The sequence below is a fragment of the Sinocyclocheilus anshuiensis genome, unplaced genomic scaffold, assembly GCF_001515605.1.
Source record: "Sinocyclocheilus anshuiensis isolate Anshui unplaced genomic scaffold, SAMN03320099.WGS_v1.1 scaffold824, whole genome shotgun sequence".
In the NCBI taxonomy this organism is placed as follows: Eukaryota; Metazoa; Chordata; class Actinopteri; order Cypriniformes; family Cyprinidae; genus Sinocyclocheilus; species Sinocyclocheilus anshuiensis.
This window is the reverse complement of record NW_015551064.1, coordinates 504,739-527,616: the sequence shown is the minus strand read 5'-3', so window position 1 is coordinate 527,616 and position 22,878 is coordinate 504,739. Positions and strand designations below refer to the sequence as shown.

The following is a 22,878-nucleotide window of genomic DNA, read 5'->3' as shown; positions in this document are numbered from 1 at the left end:
GTAAAATGCTCTAATTGGATTTACACAGCAGCATTTGTATGTGCATGCTTGTTCGGGCTGACTGCACGCTACACAGCCTCTTACAAATGCGTGTTAATTAGTTCGTAAGACAGGATTCAGATGTACATGGATCTGGGTATGGTTACAAAATTTCAAGTTGTGAAACCAGTTCCCTGCTGGGTAACATGCTATACTTCATCTAAAGCTACTTAAAACATTTTCTAATTTTAGTATATTTATTATACATCCAACTTTTATGATCTCATGCTAATTGAATATTTATATTTTTAAATATTCATGGAAGAAGCACTGATTACTGAAACATACTATAACTTTCAGAACTTGCTTCACAGTCCAAAGAGATAATTTATTTAAACTAAGATGTGCGAGAGAGAAAACTTGTTCTGAACTTCTGCAAATTTACATCAATAAATTATCACATGGTCATCTGTGTTTACACATCAGTGATGCCTACTGGGTCATCAGAAACACGGCCCATCCAATTTTGTTTTGTTTCCAATGGTGACAGTCAGACAGATACAACTTGTTTATTTGTTAATGATCAGAGAGCAAGATAAATGGCCATTAAAAGCTAAAAAAATTGTATAATAACAATGTTTGATATGACCCTTTTCAGAGAACTGTAACAAAATCTAATTTGGATGGTGAGTAACTCTCTTTTTATACACACTTTCCCTTATACAATTCTATAACATTTAAAATAAAATGTTGATAGAAAAAGGTAATCTACTTATTTGCATACACAAGTGTCCCTCGCCATGGCAGCCTCACTATAAGACCTGAATAATATAGCTAATGACTGTATTTCTATGTAAAGGTACATATTCAATACACTATGAGAGGCATGTGTATAAAAGTTATTATATGAACAGATTCAATGGATGTGAACGGGCCTTCCTCTGAAATACCACTTTAACACTGCCATTATGGTAGTGCAAGCCATTACCACATAGACACCAAATGGCCTATTTTACGAAAATAAAAGACATCGCACTGAACTAAAGGCCCACTCAGAAAAGTGATGATGTTGATTCATTTGCCATAAACACGCTTTTAAAAATACATGCGGCACTGGCAATTATACACCATCAATCTGATAAAGTACACAGAAGACTATAAAGCACAGAATATTTAGCCTCTGAGAGTTTCATTAGGAGCTCAAATGCCGTGTTTTATTGCGCAGACAAATTTTAGGTCAAGAAGCGGTGCTCTTGTTTAGATGTAATCCCAGTTTAGCAATGCACAAATTGATTCCAAATCTAATTATGCTTTAAAAAAATCATTATTTGAATACACTAGTTTGAAATATGTACTCAGTATCCACTGGGTTGAGAAGAAATACAGATTTAAGTTTGCAAAAATCACAGAAAAGCTAGAGCAAAAATCCAGCAAGAATGTTTAATGCTCTCAACTTACTAAATAGCTTCATTAGTGTGAGATGGAACTCAAATCCATTTCACAGTCGCGCAGTTCTCCAATTACTTCATCCTTATCGTTTCGACAATTAAAGACTACTCAAGCTAGGCGGCTGGTGGTGAGGCGAGCTGCGGATTTAACAGCCGTGATGAGAAGAAAGGTGAGGACGGCGAGACGAGGGGAGAAGAGAGAGAACCTACTTATCTGGTGCAGTGCGGTGACATGTAGTGTCTTTGTGGAGGCAGTGCAAAGGTTTGCTTACGACTATCTAAATGAGATCAGAATATACTACACAGAAAAAGAAAGAGAGAACAGGCTCTGCTCCAAAACCTTTGGAGCACTTCACAGAAAAAATTAAAATTATGTTATTATTTACTTGTTGCTCCAAACCAATATGCTGTTATGAGTGTTATGGAAAACAACACAGGATAATTGTTACACAGATTTTACCATACAAGAACAGTTTAGATGAATTTGGAACTATATGAGAATGAGTAAATAATGATGCCTCTGTATCATAGGTGCAATTCCAAAAAAGGTAAGCAGCATGATTATCTCTCTCATAGTGCAAGACAAGCATTTGTGGTTAAAAGTATATACATTTTTATTTTTTTATTTAGCAAATGACCGATCATTTCAATAGACAAGACCCTTATTCCTTGGCTGGGATCGTGTAGAGCCCTTTGAAGCTGCATTGAAACTGCAATTTGGACCTTCAACCCGTTGATCCCCATTGAAGTCCACTATATGGAGAAAAACGTGCGGGCTTCCGAACCCTGAGAGAGAGCCGCGGATCTAGCGGGTGAGGACCGAGAAAAGGACGAGCCCGTCTCGGATCCCTCCGCTAAATCTACTTGCGATCCCCACGACAACAGTCTGCGCTGTGCCTCAGCAACAGCGGGACCGCTGCCCACGGGATCGCGAGCCTGGCCGCTCTCATCAAACACGGCCAGGCGAGAGCGGAGCGTGCGCAGGGAGAGCAGCTCGCAGTCATGACAATCAGGCCCCTCGAGAGCTGACCATGCATGCTCCACTCCCAAACAAACGACACACAAATCGTGTGTATCCCGTGCCGTCAGATATCGTGGGCAGGGAGGAACACAGCATTTGTACTGCCGTTCGCTCGCCATAGACTTTTTCATTGTTTTATATATATGAGTGCTTGTGCGAACAGACAACAGTAAATAGACAGACACATACACAGATTGCTACTGAAGAGCAGAAGCTGGTTTGCGCTCTGCCGGATGCGCTTTTATGCTTTCTGGTGCTTACGTCACCCCACTCGTGACGTCTCGCTGCTCCATTGGACTGATTTGACACGTGCTTCAGAACGCGGTCACGCAAGGGCGTTCCCAAAGCGAATCTCGACGCAGCTCGAGTTCCTGAAGGGGAACCCTGGAATGTTTTCATCAAAAAACCTTAATTTCTATTCAACTGAAAAAAGACACACATGAACATCTTGGATGACATGGGAATAAATTGTCAGGAAATTTTTATTATGTAAGTGAATTAAACCTTTAATTTCTTAAAAAAAAACAAAATACTGACTCCAAACTTTTGACCAGTACTGTATACAATTATTACAATAAATAAAATTTAATGAAGGGTACAACAGTTCACTGTAATTAGAAATGGAGTGTTCTATTCAATATTGTGCGCTGTGAACCTTCACATTTATACTGTAAGGAGCTTCACAAAGTTAACTTAGCAACGAGCTAATGCAAAACTCTATTGAAATCAGCTGAGAGCAGAGCCTCTAGTGCGTTTTGCTATTTGTATAACGCAGAGTTTGGAGTTGCTGATCCAAATCGTTACTTATGTGGTTCCATTTTAGCTAGTGTGCTTGCTAGATTTAGAACACAGCCATAGAGACAGAAGCGCCTGTTCAAATAAATTATTTCTCCATATAAATAACAGATTTTCTCTCATAGCTCTTGAAGATGGAATGAAAACAAAACTGAGAGAGAAGAATGAGTGTGTTGGTACCCTGATGGAGGGACAGAGTGAAATGACAGGTACAGTACATCTGCAGAAGAGAGAGGAAAGAGGAAGGACATTATGATTAATTAGGGAGTATTTGAGAAGGGAAAATGCTCATATTCTCTTACTTGACCCGCCAAACCATTTTACTATATGGAGAAGTCTATAAAAATGATTGTCCATTACATGAATAAATGGTGATATCACCAGGGCAGTACAAATTTTAGGTACATGATAGTTTTCCTGCCATTCCATAAAGTGAAATTGCTCTGCACTGCTCATCTGTGTGATGATACCGTCGTGAATAAAGATGCATGGTCTCATAGAAATACTATTAGCAGGTCTAGACAGAATCACCAGACTCTCTGCACTTTTTTAGGGGGAGAGTAAAAAATGAAAATACAAACATGAAAAATAAAAGCTTACACTCAAATAAAAGCAAATGTGTTATAAAAAAAAATTCAGCTGTTTTTAATTAAAATTTTCCTTGTCAATTACTTTATATGTATCAACACCGTCAGATACACAATTTATTTATTATAAACATTGACAAATTCACCACTAAATTCAATGAAACGCTGATTGGAGACCACATGATGATTTCAGAATGATTTTAGCTCCATATGAATTGCATATGAATATGCAAGAAGCAGGCAATGTTTATAACTTTCTAAATGAAAGGTGTTCAAATTCTGTGGAAAAGTTAAGTTTCTGCAGAAATGATCTTGCGCAGAATCTGTGAGGGCTTGCCTTTTAGCTTTACATCTTTTCCAGCTCATGTTAATGACACAAGACGACTGTAATGCAAACTAACTGCCATGAGTTTTATTTTTTTTCAACATGAAAATTTCAAAAATGGTTTCTTCTTTCAACAGAAATAAATCCAGTTCAAGGAGTGTTTTGTCCTTAAAAAGAGATCCTTACAGGTGCGTTATGGAGCTTTTCGAGGCAGGGGTAATGACTAGGGATGGGTATCGTTAAGGTTTTAACGGTATTACAACTCTTACCGATACTGCTTTAGTTTTTAATAGCTTTACCTCATGTCTTCTTTTGTATAATCCTTAGAAGCCAAAATCGAAATAAAAAAATAAAATTAGCTTAATTAAACTGCCACAGGCCTAAAGTGTAAACAGATGTTTAAATGTTTAGTTTCTCCAGTACCGATAGCAGAACCGTTAACGTCAGAGCTTATCGATACTCGATCTTTCTGGTCTTTCATAATTTAGCCCCGGGACCGATTAAATACCGGGTTTCGGTACCCATCCCTAGTAATGACATGTTTTTGAGCAGTCTGACTTAGCATTTGACTGCGTTATAAGGGCATGCCGGGGGAAATCAGAGTTATGGCGCGTTGTGATCAAGCTTGTTGAGAGGAAGCCTAAAAGAGAGAGACCGAGGATAGGGCTACGTGTGAGAGTTTTGAGGGACCTGAAGTAATTAATGTTGGCAGTTTTAAGTGCAGCTGGTTTCTGCGGCTACATGTGAGAGGAGAAGGAGAGTCATGCTGCTCGTCTCTCTGTAATTATCCTCCACTGGGAGGGCAGCGGCGTGCCACGGCCTGCTGAAGGTGCCGTACTGAGCCTGTGGAGAAAGCTGGAGAACTCTCACAGAGTGGAACGACTCTTCACCTCACTCTGGCGGCTGTATCTGCAGTGTCTAGATATTATATTCATGAGTAAAAGTTACTTCTGAGAGTTTTTTTCTCCATCCTGGTTGATAAGGTATGCTATGAAAAGGAATTATGAAATTAAAAAATTAATAACCCACAATAGGCTGTTTGTTACAGTGATTTTACCACACACAGGGGTATTCTAGAGCCTCAACATGGAGTGCCTAAACCCCCCCTGAACTGAGGTAAAATCACAGTAATATAATATAATATAATATAATATAATATAATATAATATAATATAATATAATATAATATAATATAATATAATATAATATAATATAATATAATATAATATAATATAATATAATATAATATAATATAATATAATATAATATAATATAATATAATATAATATAATATAATATAATATAATAGATAAAAATGAGATTTAATGACGTGAGCATTTAAATATTGTTCAATATTTTCAATAAATGTGAACATGTGAATTCTTTTATAAACAACAATGGAAATCTGTTTCCATCCGTTACATCAAATAAGTAACCATTTAAAAGCAACAAGTATTGCTACAGCAACTTATTTGACTGGTTTGGTGGATAAGATTAATTCATTAAATTAATTATTAATTAATTAATTCATTAATTAATTATTTGGTGGAAACAGTACTATAAAGAAGACTGGAAAAATAGGAAATGGGACTGGGAAATGACATGACAGATTTGAACTCTTATTGCCCACATAAACACTAAAGCTCAAAGCATTGCTATAGGCCATAACTCTGGGATTAGAACTTTTTTATTGTTTAATTTTCAAATGGTAAAATCACTCTGATCATAAAAAAAACGGATGGAAAAAAGGATGGTGGCATCATATCAAACATGGGTGTGGTGTATTAGTTAAAGGTCTGGGCTGGTAACTGAAAGGTTGCAGATTCAAAACCGTCAAGGAATGATTGTCACAGTTTAAATTCATTCATTTCAATGAGGATGGTTTGACTTTTTTTTGACAATTTCTGACACTCACAGCTCTGACACTGGTCCTCCTTTGGCCCCCAGCAGCGTCCATTACATCCTCTATGACACCTCTGACCTGCAACCAGAAAAGATAAAACATTTAGTTTTAGCAAATTTCTGCATTTTAATAAAAGATGACACAAACTAACATTATTTATTTGAAATAACATTCACTAAAACCAGGAAGATCAGTCCCTTTACTAAGTCAGTTCTGATTTCATGTTGACTATAAAACGTAATTTTTAAGTGTGCATTCGGTCATCGGTCATCATCATCTTGTTCATAACACTGTCATAATGTTTCATCACAGTAACCACAATCTGGATCATTCCGCTTTAGGATGGAACTCTTTTCATCCGCACTGACCCTGTTCTGATGAAGTGGGAAAGAGTCGTTGCTGACTGACAGAACATGTTCTCCCTGGCTCTCCAGAGCTCTGCCCGAATCCTCCCCACCCCAGAGGAGATGTCCCGTATGGCTTTGCTACACTCATCTGCAGTGGCTGTTCTGCCACCCAAGCTTAATTGACTGTTGGGTAATTGCAGTGTGAGCATGGCTGACTGATGGAGTGTTGTCCTCTGTCCCTGTTCCACTTCAGTTAAGAGTAATTACACCAGTGGCTTACTCTCTTCAACTACATGGGCCAGGCACTTTTGACTATCTCCTCTTTTTAAACATCACCTTTTTTATACTCTCCGTCTCGTTTCCTCTTTTTCTGCCTAAGTACTTGATTTCTCTGTCGTTCACTGTAAGCTTTTGTGAGATATGGTGAGGAAGGGCTACTCCATTGCCTTTCTAATAGCTCAGCCTAAATGAAAATTCTGCCTTCATTCACGAATGTGAAAATTCTGCCTTCATTCACTCACAATCATACAATGGAAATTATACAGTTTCACTCTAAAGAGACAAAAGAGCACCATAAAAGTAGTTATTCAATTATAATCTGACATCTGAAGCCATACAACCATAAACCATAAATCATGAGTCGTGTGTTCCACAATTACTGTGCTTTTTTGAACTTGGAAGCTGCTGGTCATTAAAATGTCTTTCAGGTTTGAAAACGAAATGAGGGTGAATAAATAATGACAGAGATGCCTCATTTGGTTGATTTTAATGTTTACATTGACCGTCAAGATCATTCTGCGCTTTTCCTTACTGCCCACATGGCTGCTTCTAACCTAATCTGAAGGTTACAAACATTGGAAAAAAGTAATTGATAAACAATGGCTGAAAGGGCAGGATTGCATTTGGTGAAAGGTGCATTGCTTATTCCCTGTTGTTTTTTGAACAGCCAATGTAAATAACCTCACTAAATAACTAAATAAAATCAATGAGGACAATCCCTGCCCCAAAACACTAAGAGATTATAGTGGATTATAAATTCAACACCCTTGATTTGGAGAGTGGGGAGGCAAAACAGATCAAGAGGATTGATTGATTGATTGGATATAACGTGAGCCTGGACACATTCTCAAAAGTATCATTAAGAGATGTAAAAATTAACTTTTCTTTAAAGATTAGTTATACCCAAAATTAAAACTCACCCTCATCTTGTTACCACATGTGAAATTTTGGTCTTTTTTAAATACAATAATAGCTCATATAGACCAAATAAAAGTACCATAAAACAGTCACATTAACTGCATTATTGTGTTTTTGAATCCTTTTTTGGAGTTTGACAACTCACTGGTTTCATTGTATGACAAAAAAGCTGTGAAAACGTGGGAACAACATTTTTCTTTTGTGTTCATAAAAATAATACCATACAGGTTTGGATTGACATGAGTGTCAGTAAATAGTTACTGAATTTTAATGAATAAAAGAGGAAAATAATTCTTCCATGGTTTCCGAACATTGTGTCACTGTGTAACATTTTCTTTAGGATTCTTTGATGAATAGACAATTTTATAAAAGATTTCTATTCCAAATAAATGCTGCTCTTTTGAACTTTCTAGTAATCAAATAATCCTGAAAAAAAATATATCAGTTTAAGCTTTAAATTTATCAGCTTTCCACAAAAATATTAAGCAGCAAAAATTAATATATATTATTAAAAAAAAATATATATATATTACAATTATTTCTGAAGTATCATGTGACACTGAAGACTGGAGTAATGGCTGCTGAAAATTCAGCTTTGCCATCACAGCCATAAATTATGTTTAAAAATATATTTAAATAGAAAAGTCATTTTAGACTACAAAAATATTTCATAATATAGTTTTAGTCTATTTTAAATTAAATAAATGCAGCCATGGTGAGACTTCTTTCAAAAACATTTAAAAATCTTACTGACCTCAAACTTGAACAGTTGTGTATTAACAATCAATTTTAGCACCGCTCTGGTCAGTACTCACATGAGCTGCTGCTATTGGATGGCACCACCAGGTGATCAGGGCGAGCGTTCTTCATTATATCCTGCCAGTGGATGGTATCGGCATGACACAGGAACTTGTTCTGGTCCACATACACCCCTCCATTCAGAATTTCTGTTAAAACACAGACAGCAACAATAAAACACCACTGACTACTTAATGACTTATATCAGCGGACACCTCTGAGCGTATCGTTCCAGTGAAGGTGACCTCATCACTATCTTATATTACATGGAAAGAGCAAGGTGAGGCTCACTGGAGAGCAAAGATAATGTATAAAATAATTTGATTTCTTCACACAATGACTCTTTTTGACCCTCTGGTGTCAGTACTGGCCCACTTCTTGGCCTGGAATACACAGTCAGACAAGACTGATGCTTTAATGGAACAGTTCACTTAAAAAGGAAAATTAATTTACTCACCCTCACGTTGTTATAGCCTGTATGTCTTGTGAGAAACGCAAAAGGTGAAATTTTGGTGAACAGCCAATGTAAATAACCTCACTAAATAACTAAATAAAATCAATGAGGACAATCCCTGCCCCAAAACACTAAGAGATTATAGTGGATTATAAATTCAACACCCTTGATTTGGAGAGTGGGGAGGCAAAACAGATCAAGAGGATTGATTGATTGATTGGATATAACGTGAGCCTGGACACATTCTCAAAAGTATCATTAAGAGATGTAAAAATTAACTTTTCTTTAAAGATTAGTTATACCCAAAATTAAAACTCACCCTCATCTTGTTACCATTTTGGTCTTTTTGGTCTTTTTTAAATACAATAATAGCTCATATAGACCAAATAAAAGTACCATAAAACAGTTGCATTATTGGGTGTGGCTTCAAAACAAGTGCGCGAGCTTGTCAATTTTATTTGTCAGTAAATTGAGGAAATTATTTAGGCAAGAGCATAGTTCACCCAAAATTATTTTCTGTCATTGTTTAATGGTATTGTTTTTTATAATATTATGTGTATGGCTTACGAGCAAAACAAAAGGAGATTTCAGGCAGATTGTCTTCATGCACCATATTTCAACATATGCGAATGAAATTAGGTTCTAAATTATTCTGAATAAATATTATTTTAGACATTTATATTACTGCAAAACATTGTATTTGTAATCTTCTATTCAAAAAAAAAAAAAAAAATCCTGATTTTTTTTTATCACAGTTTCCACAGAAATATGAAGCATCAAATCAGCATATTACAATTATTTCTGAAGTATCATGTGACACTGAAGACTGGAGTAATGGCTGCTGAAAATTCAGCTTTGCCATCACAGCCATAAATTATGTTTAAAAATATATTTAAATAGAAAAGTCATTTTAGACTACAAAAATATTTCATAATATAGTTTTAGTCTATTTTAAATTAAATAAATGCAGCCATGGTGAGACTTCTTTCAAAAACATTTAAAAATCTTACTGACCTCAAACTTGAACAGTTGTGTATTAACAATCAATTTTAGCACCGCTCTGGTCAGTACTCACATGAGCTGCTGCTATTGGATGGCACCACCAGGTGATCAGGGCGAGCGTTCTTCATTATATCCTGCCAGTGGATGGTATCGGCATGACACAGGAACTTGTTCTGGTCCACATACACCCCTCCATTCAGAATTTCTGTTAAAACACAGACAGCAACAATAAAACACCACTGACTACTTAATGACTTATATCAGCGGACACCTCTGAGCGTATCGTTCCAGTGAAGGTGACCTCATCACTATCTTATATTACATGGAAAGAGCAAGGTGAGGCTCACTGGAGAGCAAAGATAATGTATAAAATAATTTGATTTCTTCACACAATGACTCTTTTTGACCCTCTGGTGTCAGTACTGGCCCACTTCTTGGCCTGGAATACACAGTCAGACAAGACTGATGCTTTAATGGAACAGTTCACTTAAAAAGGAAAATTAATTTACTCACCCTCACGTTGTTATAGCCTGTATGTCTTGTGAGAAACGCAAAAGGTGAAATTTTGAATAACGTACTAGTCGTTGTTGTTTTTTTCTTTACAATTAAAATGAATAGCCACTGAAGTTTTAAAGCTTAAAAGGCAGAACCTAAACTATCAATAAAATATGATAAATGTTATAAATGTTCTCCATACATGATGTGCATGTGTTTAAGAGATGCAACAATGTGAATGATTCTTTCAAATTTGATTTTTTTTCCAGTAAATTTGTGATATGTTTCACAAAGTCTAAATGATTAGTTTACAATCTTCAATGACTCAATCCAATCACAATTAATAGACAACTGATTTTCAGTGTACAATAACTTAATTTTTGGTCTATCACACAAGGGTATTGTATGATGTATCATAATGCTTTTTAGGGCTACTTCTATTATATTTTTATGGCGCGTTTCCATCCTTTTTGGAGTTTGAAAGCTCCAGCCCCCATTCATTATAAAATTAACTACGGAATTTCTCCTTTTATTATTCAAAAAAGAAAACACTGTAAGTTATACAGGTTTGAAACGACATGAGGGTGAATAAATAATGACAATTTTAATTTTAGGATAAACTATCGCTTTAACAAAAAGTCTAGACAAATTAGACTCTTACTGCTATTATTAATAACCTTAATCTGTTTTTGTTTTGATTTTCTCTTCATTGTATTTCTCCCCACTTTCTTCCTCTCCTCTGAGCGATGTCTACTCCTAGCAGACACAAACACGAGAAGGGAAGGAAATGATTACATTCCCAGACAATGTCAGAGTCAGATCCATCCTGGATTTGGAGCGCCGACATTCTGGACAGCGGTGCTAACAGGTTTGTAATTTCATACTTCATCTGCAGGGAGACGTCTCTCAATCCTTTGCCCTAATATGCATACTGTCTCACACGGATCACCGGATTTGGAGAGAAATCAATCTGTTGTTCCCCTCCCCGTGCATTCACGGGCAACACGTCTCTGTTTGGGCACACCAGATGACAATGAACATTATGATCTTAACATGTCTGGAGTAATCCTCACTTGTGTGGACAAAAACACTAGAGAGCTTATAACAGATTTGCATTATTTACTGCACTGGATTTCTCTTTCACAGCTACTACAGGAGATTAGCCGTGTGGCGGAAGAACACAGATGAGACGTATTCATAACCACAGGCCATCTGAAACTGATAATAGCCTAACAAAAGCTTGATTAAACTGTACTCCATGGATGATTGGAGACGGTGTTATTGTGTATTTCCCCTCTCTCTACAGGGCATTGAGAAACCTGTCGCTCAAAGGATAAATTAATTTTAGAGTTCTCTGCATCTGACATGCTGGGAGGGCTGAACGCTCTCCTAGAGGTAAGAATCAGAAAAACAAATAAATGCAATGGCAGAACTCTGCAGGGGTCTTCAGACGGCCCAACCGGTAGAAGGAGATTCAGGAACACTATCTTTCTCTCTCTACAGACTATTTCTCTCCAGCTTCACTTATGATGTTCCATTACAATTAAGATGTTGTCCAGCTTCAGTGAACCTGAGCGTATACATCATAAAAACACCTGAGGGAAGAGAGAGTCCACAAAGGAAGACTACAGAGGCTCAGTCAGCACCTGTTATGTTATTATATCAAAACATTGATCATACAAAAGACGAATAAACTATAAAGAAGATAAAAGCATTTGTTTACATCAGGGGTGTCCAATCCTGCTCCTGTAGAGTTTAGCTCCAACCCTAATTAAACACACCTGAACAGCTAATCAAGGTCTTACTAGGCATACTAGAAACTTCCAGGCAGATGTGTTGAGGCAAGCTGGAGCTAAACTCTGCAGGACAACGGCCTTCCAGAACTGAGTTTGGAGACCCCTGGTTTATATGCAATAGTCATGTAAAATAGTACAGTACACCAGATGTTGCGGCTAAAGCTAGTTACACATGTCCATCTAATTAGATAACTTCCTTACTCAAAGGTCCTTAATTCTTAGAGACAACATTCAAAACCCCCTACACAGGCTATGATATTTCCTGTCACACTTCTCTTGAACTTGGTTTTCAAACCTTTTCCTTAACAGAAACTAGGCTTGCGTTTTTTTGTGAAGATTTTTTTGTAGTTGTTCCTATTTTAAAGGGACAGTTCACTCAAAAATGAATGTCATCATTTACTCAACCTCATATTGTTCCAAACCTTTATAACTTTTTTTTTTTTATCTGTGGAACACAAAAGATGATATTTTGAAAAACTCTCAGTGTCAGTGTTGTTTTGGACCCCACTGACTTTCATTTTATGGACAAAACCATTATTCAAAACATCTTCTTTTGTGTTCCACAGAAGAAAGTCAGTCATAAACCAAGGGTTTAACAGTTAAACATTTACAGATTTAGATTTAACATTTGCTATTTAGAATTAGATTTAATGATTATATTTAACATTTTCATTTACATTTGACATTTACATTTAATATTTATTTATTTAACCCTACAGCATAAAAATTACATTTAAAAGAACATATTTGTGATAAATCTGGAAAAATAGGCCACATTATCACCCTAATCTCAGTTTCTCAGATGGCACAGATTGGCAGGCAAGATACCTGTATCAAAGGACACACAGCTGGAGGGGTAGGAGAGCACACACACACACACACACACACACACACACACACATACATATTGGTAGTCTAGATGTCAGCACTGTCGCTGGGTTCAGTAAAGCGTTTCTCTCGGCAGTCATGACAGCTGGTTTCATTTGAATGACTGTTTGACTTGTTGTTGGATCTGTAAAAGCTACAGATTCAATTTTGTCTCAAATGAAGTGAAAACATTCATGTCAGTCATTGGGAAATGCTGTACATGCACACACACACACCATCATTTCTATGTACCTGCGCACTTAAAACATGGCTGAACTTGGAGCATGTTAAAAAGAGTATTGGCTCTGTTCCAAAACAGTCAGCTGCCTTACTGTCTACTGCCTACACAGGCAGCATCCTTCTAAGACAGCATCCTAACTGAAATGGAACATCATAAGTGACTGATTAGGAACACAACTCTGTGCATCATACACACAGGGCTTCTAATGGAAAACACACAGGAGACTTGATTAAATAACTGACTTCAGTAACCTTAGCTATTAGCATGTTGCTAAGCTAATGGCATGAGACTAATAAGCATTAAAAATACATAAACATTTTAGTCCATTTTAATTATAATGAACCATTTTCTACTTCTATGCTTTAGTATTTAATGAAATATAAATATATTTATAATCGTCATTCGATTTGTCTGCCAGTGTGAATTGATTTTGTCACTGAGTTACTGTATAAGCAATGCAGTATGGGATTTCCATTTCTGCTGAGGATAAATGTGATGTTCTGTTAGGATTTAGAATTCCTAAATCTTTTCTAATATTAAATGGTATCTTATCTTTTGGAACACCCTTTGGGTCAAGAACATGCCCATAGCTATGTTTCCATCCACATATTTTTATGTGCATTTTGGGATATTGTATGGAAATTGCTGAACAGAAACGCTGAGATGCACATAAAATCTTAAAATGTGCATAAAAATGTATGCACTCAACTGAGGTGGATAATTTTTTCCATTAAGAACACGTGCATAAACTATGATGGAAACACATTTACCGAATAAATTCCTCAATTCGCCAAAAAAAAAAAAAAAACTCATGTGACTTGCCTCAACAGATTATGTGATTGGATAAAATCCGTCATCAAAATGATTTTGTATAATTACCTCCCAGAACTGTATCAAACGATTACATTCCCACAAATTAGGCATCCGCCTTCAAATGCAAGATAGCATGACAGTGTTTGTTACTGCATTTTGTCTGTGCGTGTAACCCCTCTCTCCCGGGTCCTCTCCGCCACACCTCGTTCTCGTTCTGAGTGGGTCTCGAACCCGGGTCTCCGGCATGGGAGGCGGACACACTAACAAGGAGGCTAAAGACTGCAGCCTCTAGCGTCAGTCGCTAGTGCGTCTCTTGAGATCAGGGGAGTGAGGTTTACCTGCACAGCACACACTTGCTGGCCTCCGTTACACTCACCCCCCTAATCCTCACTCCCATCCGGGTCACGGCACCAATGTAACCCCTCTCTCCCGGGTCCTCTCCGCCACACCTCGTTCTCATTCTGAGTGGGTCTCAAACCCGGGTCTCCGGCATGGGAGGCGGACGCACTAACAAGGAGGCTAAAGACTGCAGCCTCTAGCATCAGTCGCTAGTGCGTCTCTTGAGATCAGGGGAGTGAGGTTTACCTGCACAGCACTTACTCGCTGGCCTCCGTTACATGCGCAATAAGACAAGACACAAGTAATTTTTTATGTAGGAAAAAAATGTTTGCAATGGTTGCAACTTTCATTTTTATTATTGATACTTTGCTCCAGTTTTGTTTTCTTGAACACATGGGATGGAAACATTAGGGTTAGGGTTTATTTGCAAATGTTTTATAAAATATTCTAATTTTCCGCACAAGTTAAATTCGCAACTTTGGATGGAAACATGACTTATAATGACTAAAAATGCTGCCTACATAGGCAAAAATGTAGTCTAATAGATAATGAGTTTTCTAGGCTTAAATCAATCAGTTTCGTTTAACTAAATTGACCAGAACAGGACATCATATGGCACCAGCGGTGTAGTATGTAGTACGCAGGATCTTTCATTAGCTCAACTTGAAGATCAACACTAGTCCTAATAGACCTAGTCCTAATCCAGTAGTTCATTCACTGTAACACTTTCCCTATAAGATGATCAAGTCAATCAGGCATACAGTAGATGTGGCTGCCTATTCATCATAAAGTGCCAACATCACCCCGGCCTTATGCTAGTCACTGCCAGCAGTCTGGCTCTGTGTGTGGCACAGAGGGACTGAGCCTGGCAGGGCTTATGAGGAATGATATGCCAGACTGTGCCAACTTCCCCTGCCGCCACTGTACAAATAGGTGATCTTCTGTGCCATTCATCAAAGTGAGGCTCTGCACCACACAACCTGGCCTCTCCAGCCGCGTTACAAAGGAGATGCTGTCTGAGTAAAAAACGCAATAAAGTTGAGTAAAGTTGAGCAAACAACGAGAGAGAACACAGAGTGATTTTTCTTTCCGATGAGGAGAACAAAAATTGCCCTGAACCCAACACATTAGGACTTTCTGAGAACAATAAACACTTTGTGTTTTAAACGTAGTTTAACTGAACATTGTTTTTTGCACCACTGAGGGTGATATGTGTCATGTTGTTTTTATTCTTTTGTGACAGTGAGTGCTTTGAAATCACAGGCTAAGTGCTAAATAAGACCTAAGAGAGAAAACTGGCAAGACCTTTTATGGATTCTTACATATCTTTCACCGGAAATTTGAAGATTGTGAGTCCCTCTGCGTCCAATTTGAGAAAAAACCCAAGTAATCCATTCCATGTGCCTGGTAGCCTCTTATCACAACTGACCGACATAGAAATCAAAAGAGACTCAAAAGCAGGCAGATAATAGGTAAATAATAGCTTTCCGTGAACTTCTTCATGGTTTATAGAGTCTAGGACTGTCAGAGACAGGTGTGATTTCTCAGGAAAACTACCTGAAATGTTCTTATTACCTGACAGATACATTTCAGTGGTATCGGTCAAGTAAAAGGGATTTGTTGCTGTTATTTCACAAAAAAGTCACTTACGGCACCTAACGATTTGTTGTACCTTCTGAATCTTATTGCTTACAGATGATATTGACTAATCTTTAAAATAAATCCAAAAAGTCTACATTTCATTCAAGGTAAACAATTTGATCAGTTCTTACATCCCCCAGATGAAAGAACATGGGTAAACTGAAGTGCTTTGCTTAACTACCTCACTCAAATTCTTACTATGCACATATGAAATTAATCAGATATACAACATAAACATAATATGTGACCCTGCACCACAAAACCAGTCATAAGGGTACATTTTTCGAAATTGAGATTTATACATCATCTGAAAGCTGAATAAATAAGCTTTCCATTGATGTATGTTAGAATAGGACAATATTTGGCCGAGATACAACTATTTGAAAATCTGGAATATGAGGGTGCAAAAAAAATCTAAATATTGAGAAAATCACCTTTAAAGTTGTCCAAATGAACTTCTTAGCAATGCATATTACTAATCAAAAATTAAGTTTTGATATATTTACAGTAGGAAATTTACAAAATATCTTCATGGAACATGATCTTGGCATAAAAGAAAAATCAATAATTTTGACCCATACAATGTATTTTTGGCTATTGCTACAAGTATACCCCAGCGACTTAAGACTGGTTTTGTGGTGCAGGGTCACATATTACAAATTAAAACATGAAATGACACAAATGCACATGTGAACTTTGTGAGTTAAAGAATGTGCAAGTCACTACTTTTATATATATATTCTGAGTAGTATGTAACTCACAAAGTTCATATGTATCCATATGTGTTCATATGTTCGTATGCATTTGTGTATGTAAACACACACACACACACACACACACACACAAATATATATATACTTATATATACTTATTATAATGTTACTTCTGAAGATCAGTTTTTCACAGGAAAGACCATTTTCATTGTTATGTTAAATGTTGTCACATTTAAATTAATATATTAAAATCTCTGAAAAATGTGTATAATTTTGCACTAAATTGTTATTTTAGTAGATTAAATGTAGAGTAAAATTTAATAAAATTAAAACTAAAATATATTTAAAATGTAAAACTTTGAATGCCAAATTGATGAATGACAAAATGCTGACTATATATGACACTATATCGACTATAATATTGCTTATTTGATAAAAAATACAGTGATAACTATAATATTGTAAAATTATTACAATAAAAAAAACTTTCTTCCGTTTAAATACATTTTAAAATGTAATTCTTCAGTCTTCAGTGTCACATGATCCTTCAGAAATCATTCTAATATGCTGATTTGGTGCTTAAGAAACATTGTTTTATTATTAATGCTAAAAAATTGTGCTGCTTAATTTTTTTGTGGAAACGGTGATACATTTGTACATTTCATGATTCTTTAATGAATATTAATGAATTCTTTCAAAAAGAAATCTTACCGACCCTCAACTTTTGAACCATATGTGTACAACTGCTGACTTACATGTTATTTAGCCACAATAATAATAATAATAATAAATTTTATTTAGTATAGCGCCTTTAAAAGAATACTTTCTCAAAGCGCTTTAAAACACAAGCAAACACAACAATCCAAAGTAATACACAAAAATACAGAATAACAATCAGTTAAAAGCAAGATGAAAATAGAAAGTTTTAAGACGAGATTTAAAAATACCTAACGAATTTGCTTCCCTGATGTCAGCCGGGAGAGAATTCCACAATTTGAGGGCATAAGATGAAAATGCCCGATCACCCCCAGAACGCAGCCGTGTTTTAGGAACGACTAAAATACCACTCTGAGAAGATCGCAAATTGCAACTAGGTGTATAGGAAATTAAAAGCTCAGCCAAGTACTGAGGAGCCAGACCATGCAGTGCCATGTATGTTAACATGAGAACTTTAAAATCAATATGAAATCTAACCCGGAGCCAATGCAACAATTCCAAAACAAGAGTTATATGATCAACAACCCTGGCCCCTGAAAGAATTCTGGCTGCTGAATTTTGTAAATGTTGAAGTTTGTTAATACAAGATTTTGAGACTCCAATAAGAAGGGCGTTACAATAGTCTAGACGAGAAAAGACAAACAAATTAATTAACCTTTCAGCAACAGAGAAAGACAGCACAGGTCGTAGCCGTGCAATAGTTCTGAGATGAAAGTACGAGGTCTTAACAGTGTTCAGCACGAAAAGCTCAAATGACAAGCTGGGATCAAAAATAACGCACAGATTTTTTAATTTACTTTGTAACTCCAGAGCAACACCATCAAAAGACAAAGCTAAAGATCCAGCATTACACAATTTATGGGGAGAGCCGAGAAGCATAACTTCCGTTTTGGAACTATTCAAACACAAGAAATTTTCAGACAGCTACAACTTAATCTCAGAGAGACACTGACTACGTTTACATGGACATCAGTAATCTAATTATTTACCTTATTCTAAATAAGCCAATATCATGATTATGGTGTTTACATGAGTTGCTTTTAGAATATTCCTTTCATGTTCCCGTTTTACATGTTATAGGAAACGATTTCTTTAAGAGTTTTATACACAAATTGTAAAGAGATAATTTTACAGGAAAATCGAAATTTTTTACAACTCCTGCAACTTTACATACACAACTCACTCGGCACAGCTTGTAACAGTCTAGATAATAATAATACATTTTATTTAGTATAGCGCCTTTAAAAGAGTACTTTCTCAAAGTGCTTTACAACACAAGCAAACACAAAAATCCAAAGTAATACACAAGAATACAGAGTAACAATCAGTTAAAAGCAATACAAAGTTTTAAGACGAGATTTAAAAATACCTAACGAATTTGCTTCCCTGATGTCAGCCGGGAGAGAATTCCACAATTTGAGGGCATAAGATGAAAATGCCCGATCACCCCCAGAACGCAGCCGTGTTTTAGGAACGACTAAAATACCACTCTGAGAAGATCGCAAATTGCAACTAGGTGTATAGGAAATTAAAAGCTCAGCCAAGTACTGAGGAGCCAGACCATGCAGTGCCATGTATGTTAACATGAGAACTTTAAAATCAATATGAAATCTAACCCGGAGCCAATGCAACAATTCCAAAACAAGAGTTATATGATCAACAACCCTGGCCCCTGAAAGAATTCTGGCTGCTGAATTTTGTAAATGTTGAAGTTTGTTAATACAAGATTTTGAGACTCCAATAAGAAGGGCATTACAATAGTCTAGATGAGAATAGACAAACAAATTAATTAACCTTTCAGCAACAGAGAAAGACAGCACAGGTCGTAGCCGTGCAATAGTTCTGAGATGAAAGTACGAGGTCTTAACAGTGTTCAGCACGAAAAGCTCAAATGACAAGCTGGGATCAAAAATAACGCACAGATTTTTTAATTTACTTTGTAACTCCAGAGCAACACCATCAAAAGACAAAGCTAAAGATCCAGCATTACACAATTTATGGGGAGAGCCGAGAAGCATAACTTCCGTTTTGGAACTATTCAAACACAAGAAATTTTCAGACAGCTACAACTTAATCTCAGAGAGACACTGACTACGTTTACATGGACATCAGTAATCTAATTATTTACCTTATTCTAAATAAGCCAATATCATGATTATGGTGTTTACATGAGTTGCTTTTAGAATATTCCTTTCATGTTCCCGTTTTACATGTTATAGTACATAGTTCGATTAATGGCACACGTCATTACATCCCCACGTGACGCCATCTGACGTCCCCTCCGGAATTTCACGTAGAAACATATAGTTCGTCTTTGTGATGATGCCATGTACAGTTTTGGGTGTTTCATTTTTAATTTTATGAAAGCTTGAAGTGCAGTTAATTATTTGTACATGCATACAGACGATGGCGGCGTTGAAGCTCTTTATTTGCCGTCAAACGGTTGACCACTGCCGTGTGTGTATCCTGTTGCAAAATGCACCGAAAAGTCCTACACGACGGTAATAATTTGATTAAGGTGTTTACATGTCTATACTGCACTTCAGTAATGCGACTAAAATAGGAATACTCCACATGTCTTAATTCGATTTCTGTTTACTTCGAATATGACTTTAGCCAGATTAAGGTAATCAAAAATCTCTGTTTACATGGTAGATTCTTAATCAGAGTATTGTCTTAATCGTATTAATATCGGATTATCGTTGTCCATGTAAACGTACTAAGTGTGAGAGATGGGAAATATTGACACCTTGGCCCGGATTAGAGTGGATGTAAATCTGCGTATCATCAGCATAAAAATGGTAGTTCAGTTCGAGAGATCTTAACAATTGCCCAAGAGGAAACATATAAATGCTGAAAAGCAAGGGACCAAGTAATGAGCCCTGAGGGACACCAGTACTAACAGGACTGACCTCTGATCTGTGACCATCCATAAAAACAAAATGACTACGATCAGTTAAATTGGATCTGAACCAATCCAGAGCAATCTCCGTCACCCCAAAAGACCAATTCAAGTCGACTAAGCAATACCGTATGGTCGACGGTATCAAAAGGAAAAGGATTGACACAGATCCAGCGTCAGATGCTAATAACAAGCCATTAGTAGTCTCAGTACTGTGCAGTTTCCGAAACCTAGACTGGTATGGCTCAAAAAGGTTGTTAACAGTCAAATGATTGTGTAATCGAGAAGCAACAACACCCTCTAAAATTTCTGCCAAAAATGGAAGATATGATATTGGACGAAAATTGTTTAAATTGTTCACATCGGTATTTTGCTTTTTTAGAACAGGGGTGATAGCAGCAGTTTTAAGTGCTGCTGGCACAACACCAGTTGACAAAGAATAATTTATGATTGAAAGAACAGTAGAACACAAAACACAAAAACAAGTTAAATAAACTAGTTGGCAGGGGATCAAGTACGCAAGTGGTAGCTTTCATACTAGATACCTGCACACAGAGTGATTCAGGATGAATTGAAGAAAATCTGGACAGAGGAGTACCAGAAAAACACAAAAAATTGACTGCCGACGTCTGTGAACCAGAGAGACAAAATGCATGTTTACGGACACAAGTAGTTTTGGCACTAAAATGGGTGAGAAAATTGAACTGATGCAGTCTGAGAATTAGCACCGTCAACTTTAAGAAGACAGTTAATAGTGTGAAAGAGCTGCCTGGAATTATTTTGGTTATTTACAATAATCTGAGAAAAGTAGGATGATCTTGCTTTTTCAAGTGCTACTTTATATTGACCCAGAGATGTTACTGACAATAAGATGAAGCTTCAATGATGAGCTATCCACGAACACCCCAGCCAAGGTCAGAGCAAAAAGAGCTGCTCACATAAATCTAGAGAAACATGGGTAGCAAACTAGGAATAAAACACAGACAGACTCCATTTGAATTTAATTGCACTTTTATGTATTAAACTACTGACCTGAAAAGAACAACGGCTTTAATTTAACTACATAAAAGCATTTATGAGGAGTTGATGCCGCAGGCGTTCGGGGGAGAGAAAGGGGGAAGGCGCGGACCTGTGCGGGAGTAGTTCAGCAGAAATTTGTGCCGTGCTAGCTGCGAGCAAATGCACTTTTAACACTGTTGACATTCAAGCATGAGCGACCATGGCAGGGAAAGCATCATGGGAGCCTACTGATGGCCCATATGTGATAGGTGCTGAGAGCAGAGCATGTGTTCTACTGGTTACATGTATCTGTTTCGGTCCTTAGAATTCATCTGATCCAAGGACCCTCTTGTAGTGCCCAATGCATCATATTTTTTTGCTCAGGCTGGGACAAAGACCACCTCGATAACAACTCTTGAAAAACCAATGACAAATGTAATAAATAACAAGGAAGCGCTGCATTGAAATAAATCCCTTTCAAATCCAACCAAGGTTGATACAAATAAAAAAGTAAAAAATGATGGTGGAAAAAAATAGGACACCCTTTCTATCTACAGGAGGACAATTTTTATTGGCAAATGTTATAAGGGGAATTGTCACAGTGATGGTGTGATATATAAGCAACAAAGAAAGAATTGAAAGTATATTGAACGCTGAGGGGAAAACTGTGTAGTAACAGTGCTAAAGTAGTTGTTTAAAAGCAATGACAGATGCTCACAATATACTATAACATCCATTTATGAACAGTTTATGAACAGTGCTGTGGAAGCATTTGAACCGAGTCTCATTTTGAGTTGTTTGTTTATATAAACATGATGGATAACAGCTTCAGACAGTGGGTTTTACCAACAATCCTCCCTGCCCCCTGACTTCCTCAGGGTGGTAATTGCATTTAAAGCAGGTTGATTACATTTAGTTATCCCTCATGCAATTGTTTCTGATGAATCTTTATGAAAAATGGCAAGATTAAAGGCTTATGGAATTATCTAGGGCAGGGAGCATCTGCTTATTTATCTGAGAAAAGAATAGAAAACGAATAGCGGTATAAATGAGTGAGGGCAAAGGGTAAGACGCTCTCATTTCTAGTAACTGAAATAACCTTTCATGTTACATATCTGGGTCAGGTAGGTGAGCTTGTTGAATTATAGAAGTTAAATCACTACATGCAGTGACACACTTGTGGGAATAGATTTCTAAAATACAGGCCTATAGGAAAGGGAACACATACAGTAATGGTTTGTCTGCAGATAACGAACACAGATTAAGACCGCCATCCACAAAACTGTACACAACTTGTGCACTGAGCCAGCTATCTCCTCTGGGATGATTCGAATGCAGTTACTTCAGGTCAACACTGTGATGAATGATTTTATAAGAGAGAGTGCAGTGCAAAGTGTCTGAATATGGCCTTAATTGTAATTTTAAATAAATAAAAAAATCCATAATATAACATAACATAACAATATAATAATAATAACATAATAATAAGATAATATAAT

The 22,878-nt window shown here is 36.7% G+C and overlaps 1 protein-coding gene across 1 annotated transcript in view; it reads right to left on the bottom strand.

The window, feature by feature from the left end:
- LOC107662043 (receptor tyrosine-protein kinase erbB-4-like) overlaps positions 1 to 22,878 on the bottom strand; it is a 217,699-nt gene that overhangs the window by 95,366 nt on the left and 99,455 nt on the right. Inside the window, exons 4-5 of the mRNA XM_016451903.1 lie at positions 9,930 to 10,061; positions 6,071 to 6,136 (exon numbers count right to left, since the gene is read on the bottom strand). Of these exons, the coding sequence (XP_016307389.1) occupies positions 6,071 to 6,136; positions 9,930 to 10,061 (198 nt within the window). The remainder of the gene's footprint in view (positions 1 to 6,070; positions 6,137 to 9,929; positions 10,062 to 22,878) is intronic.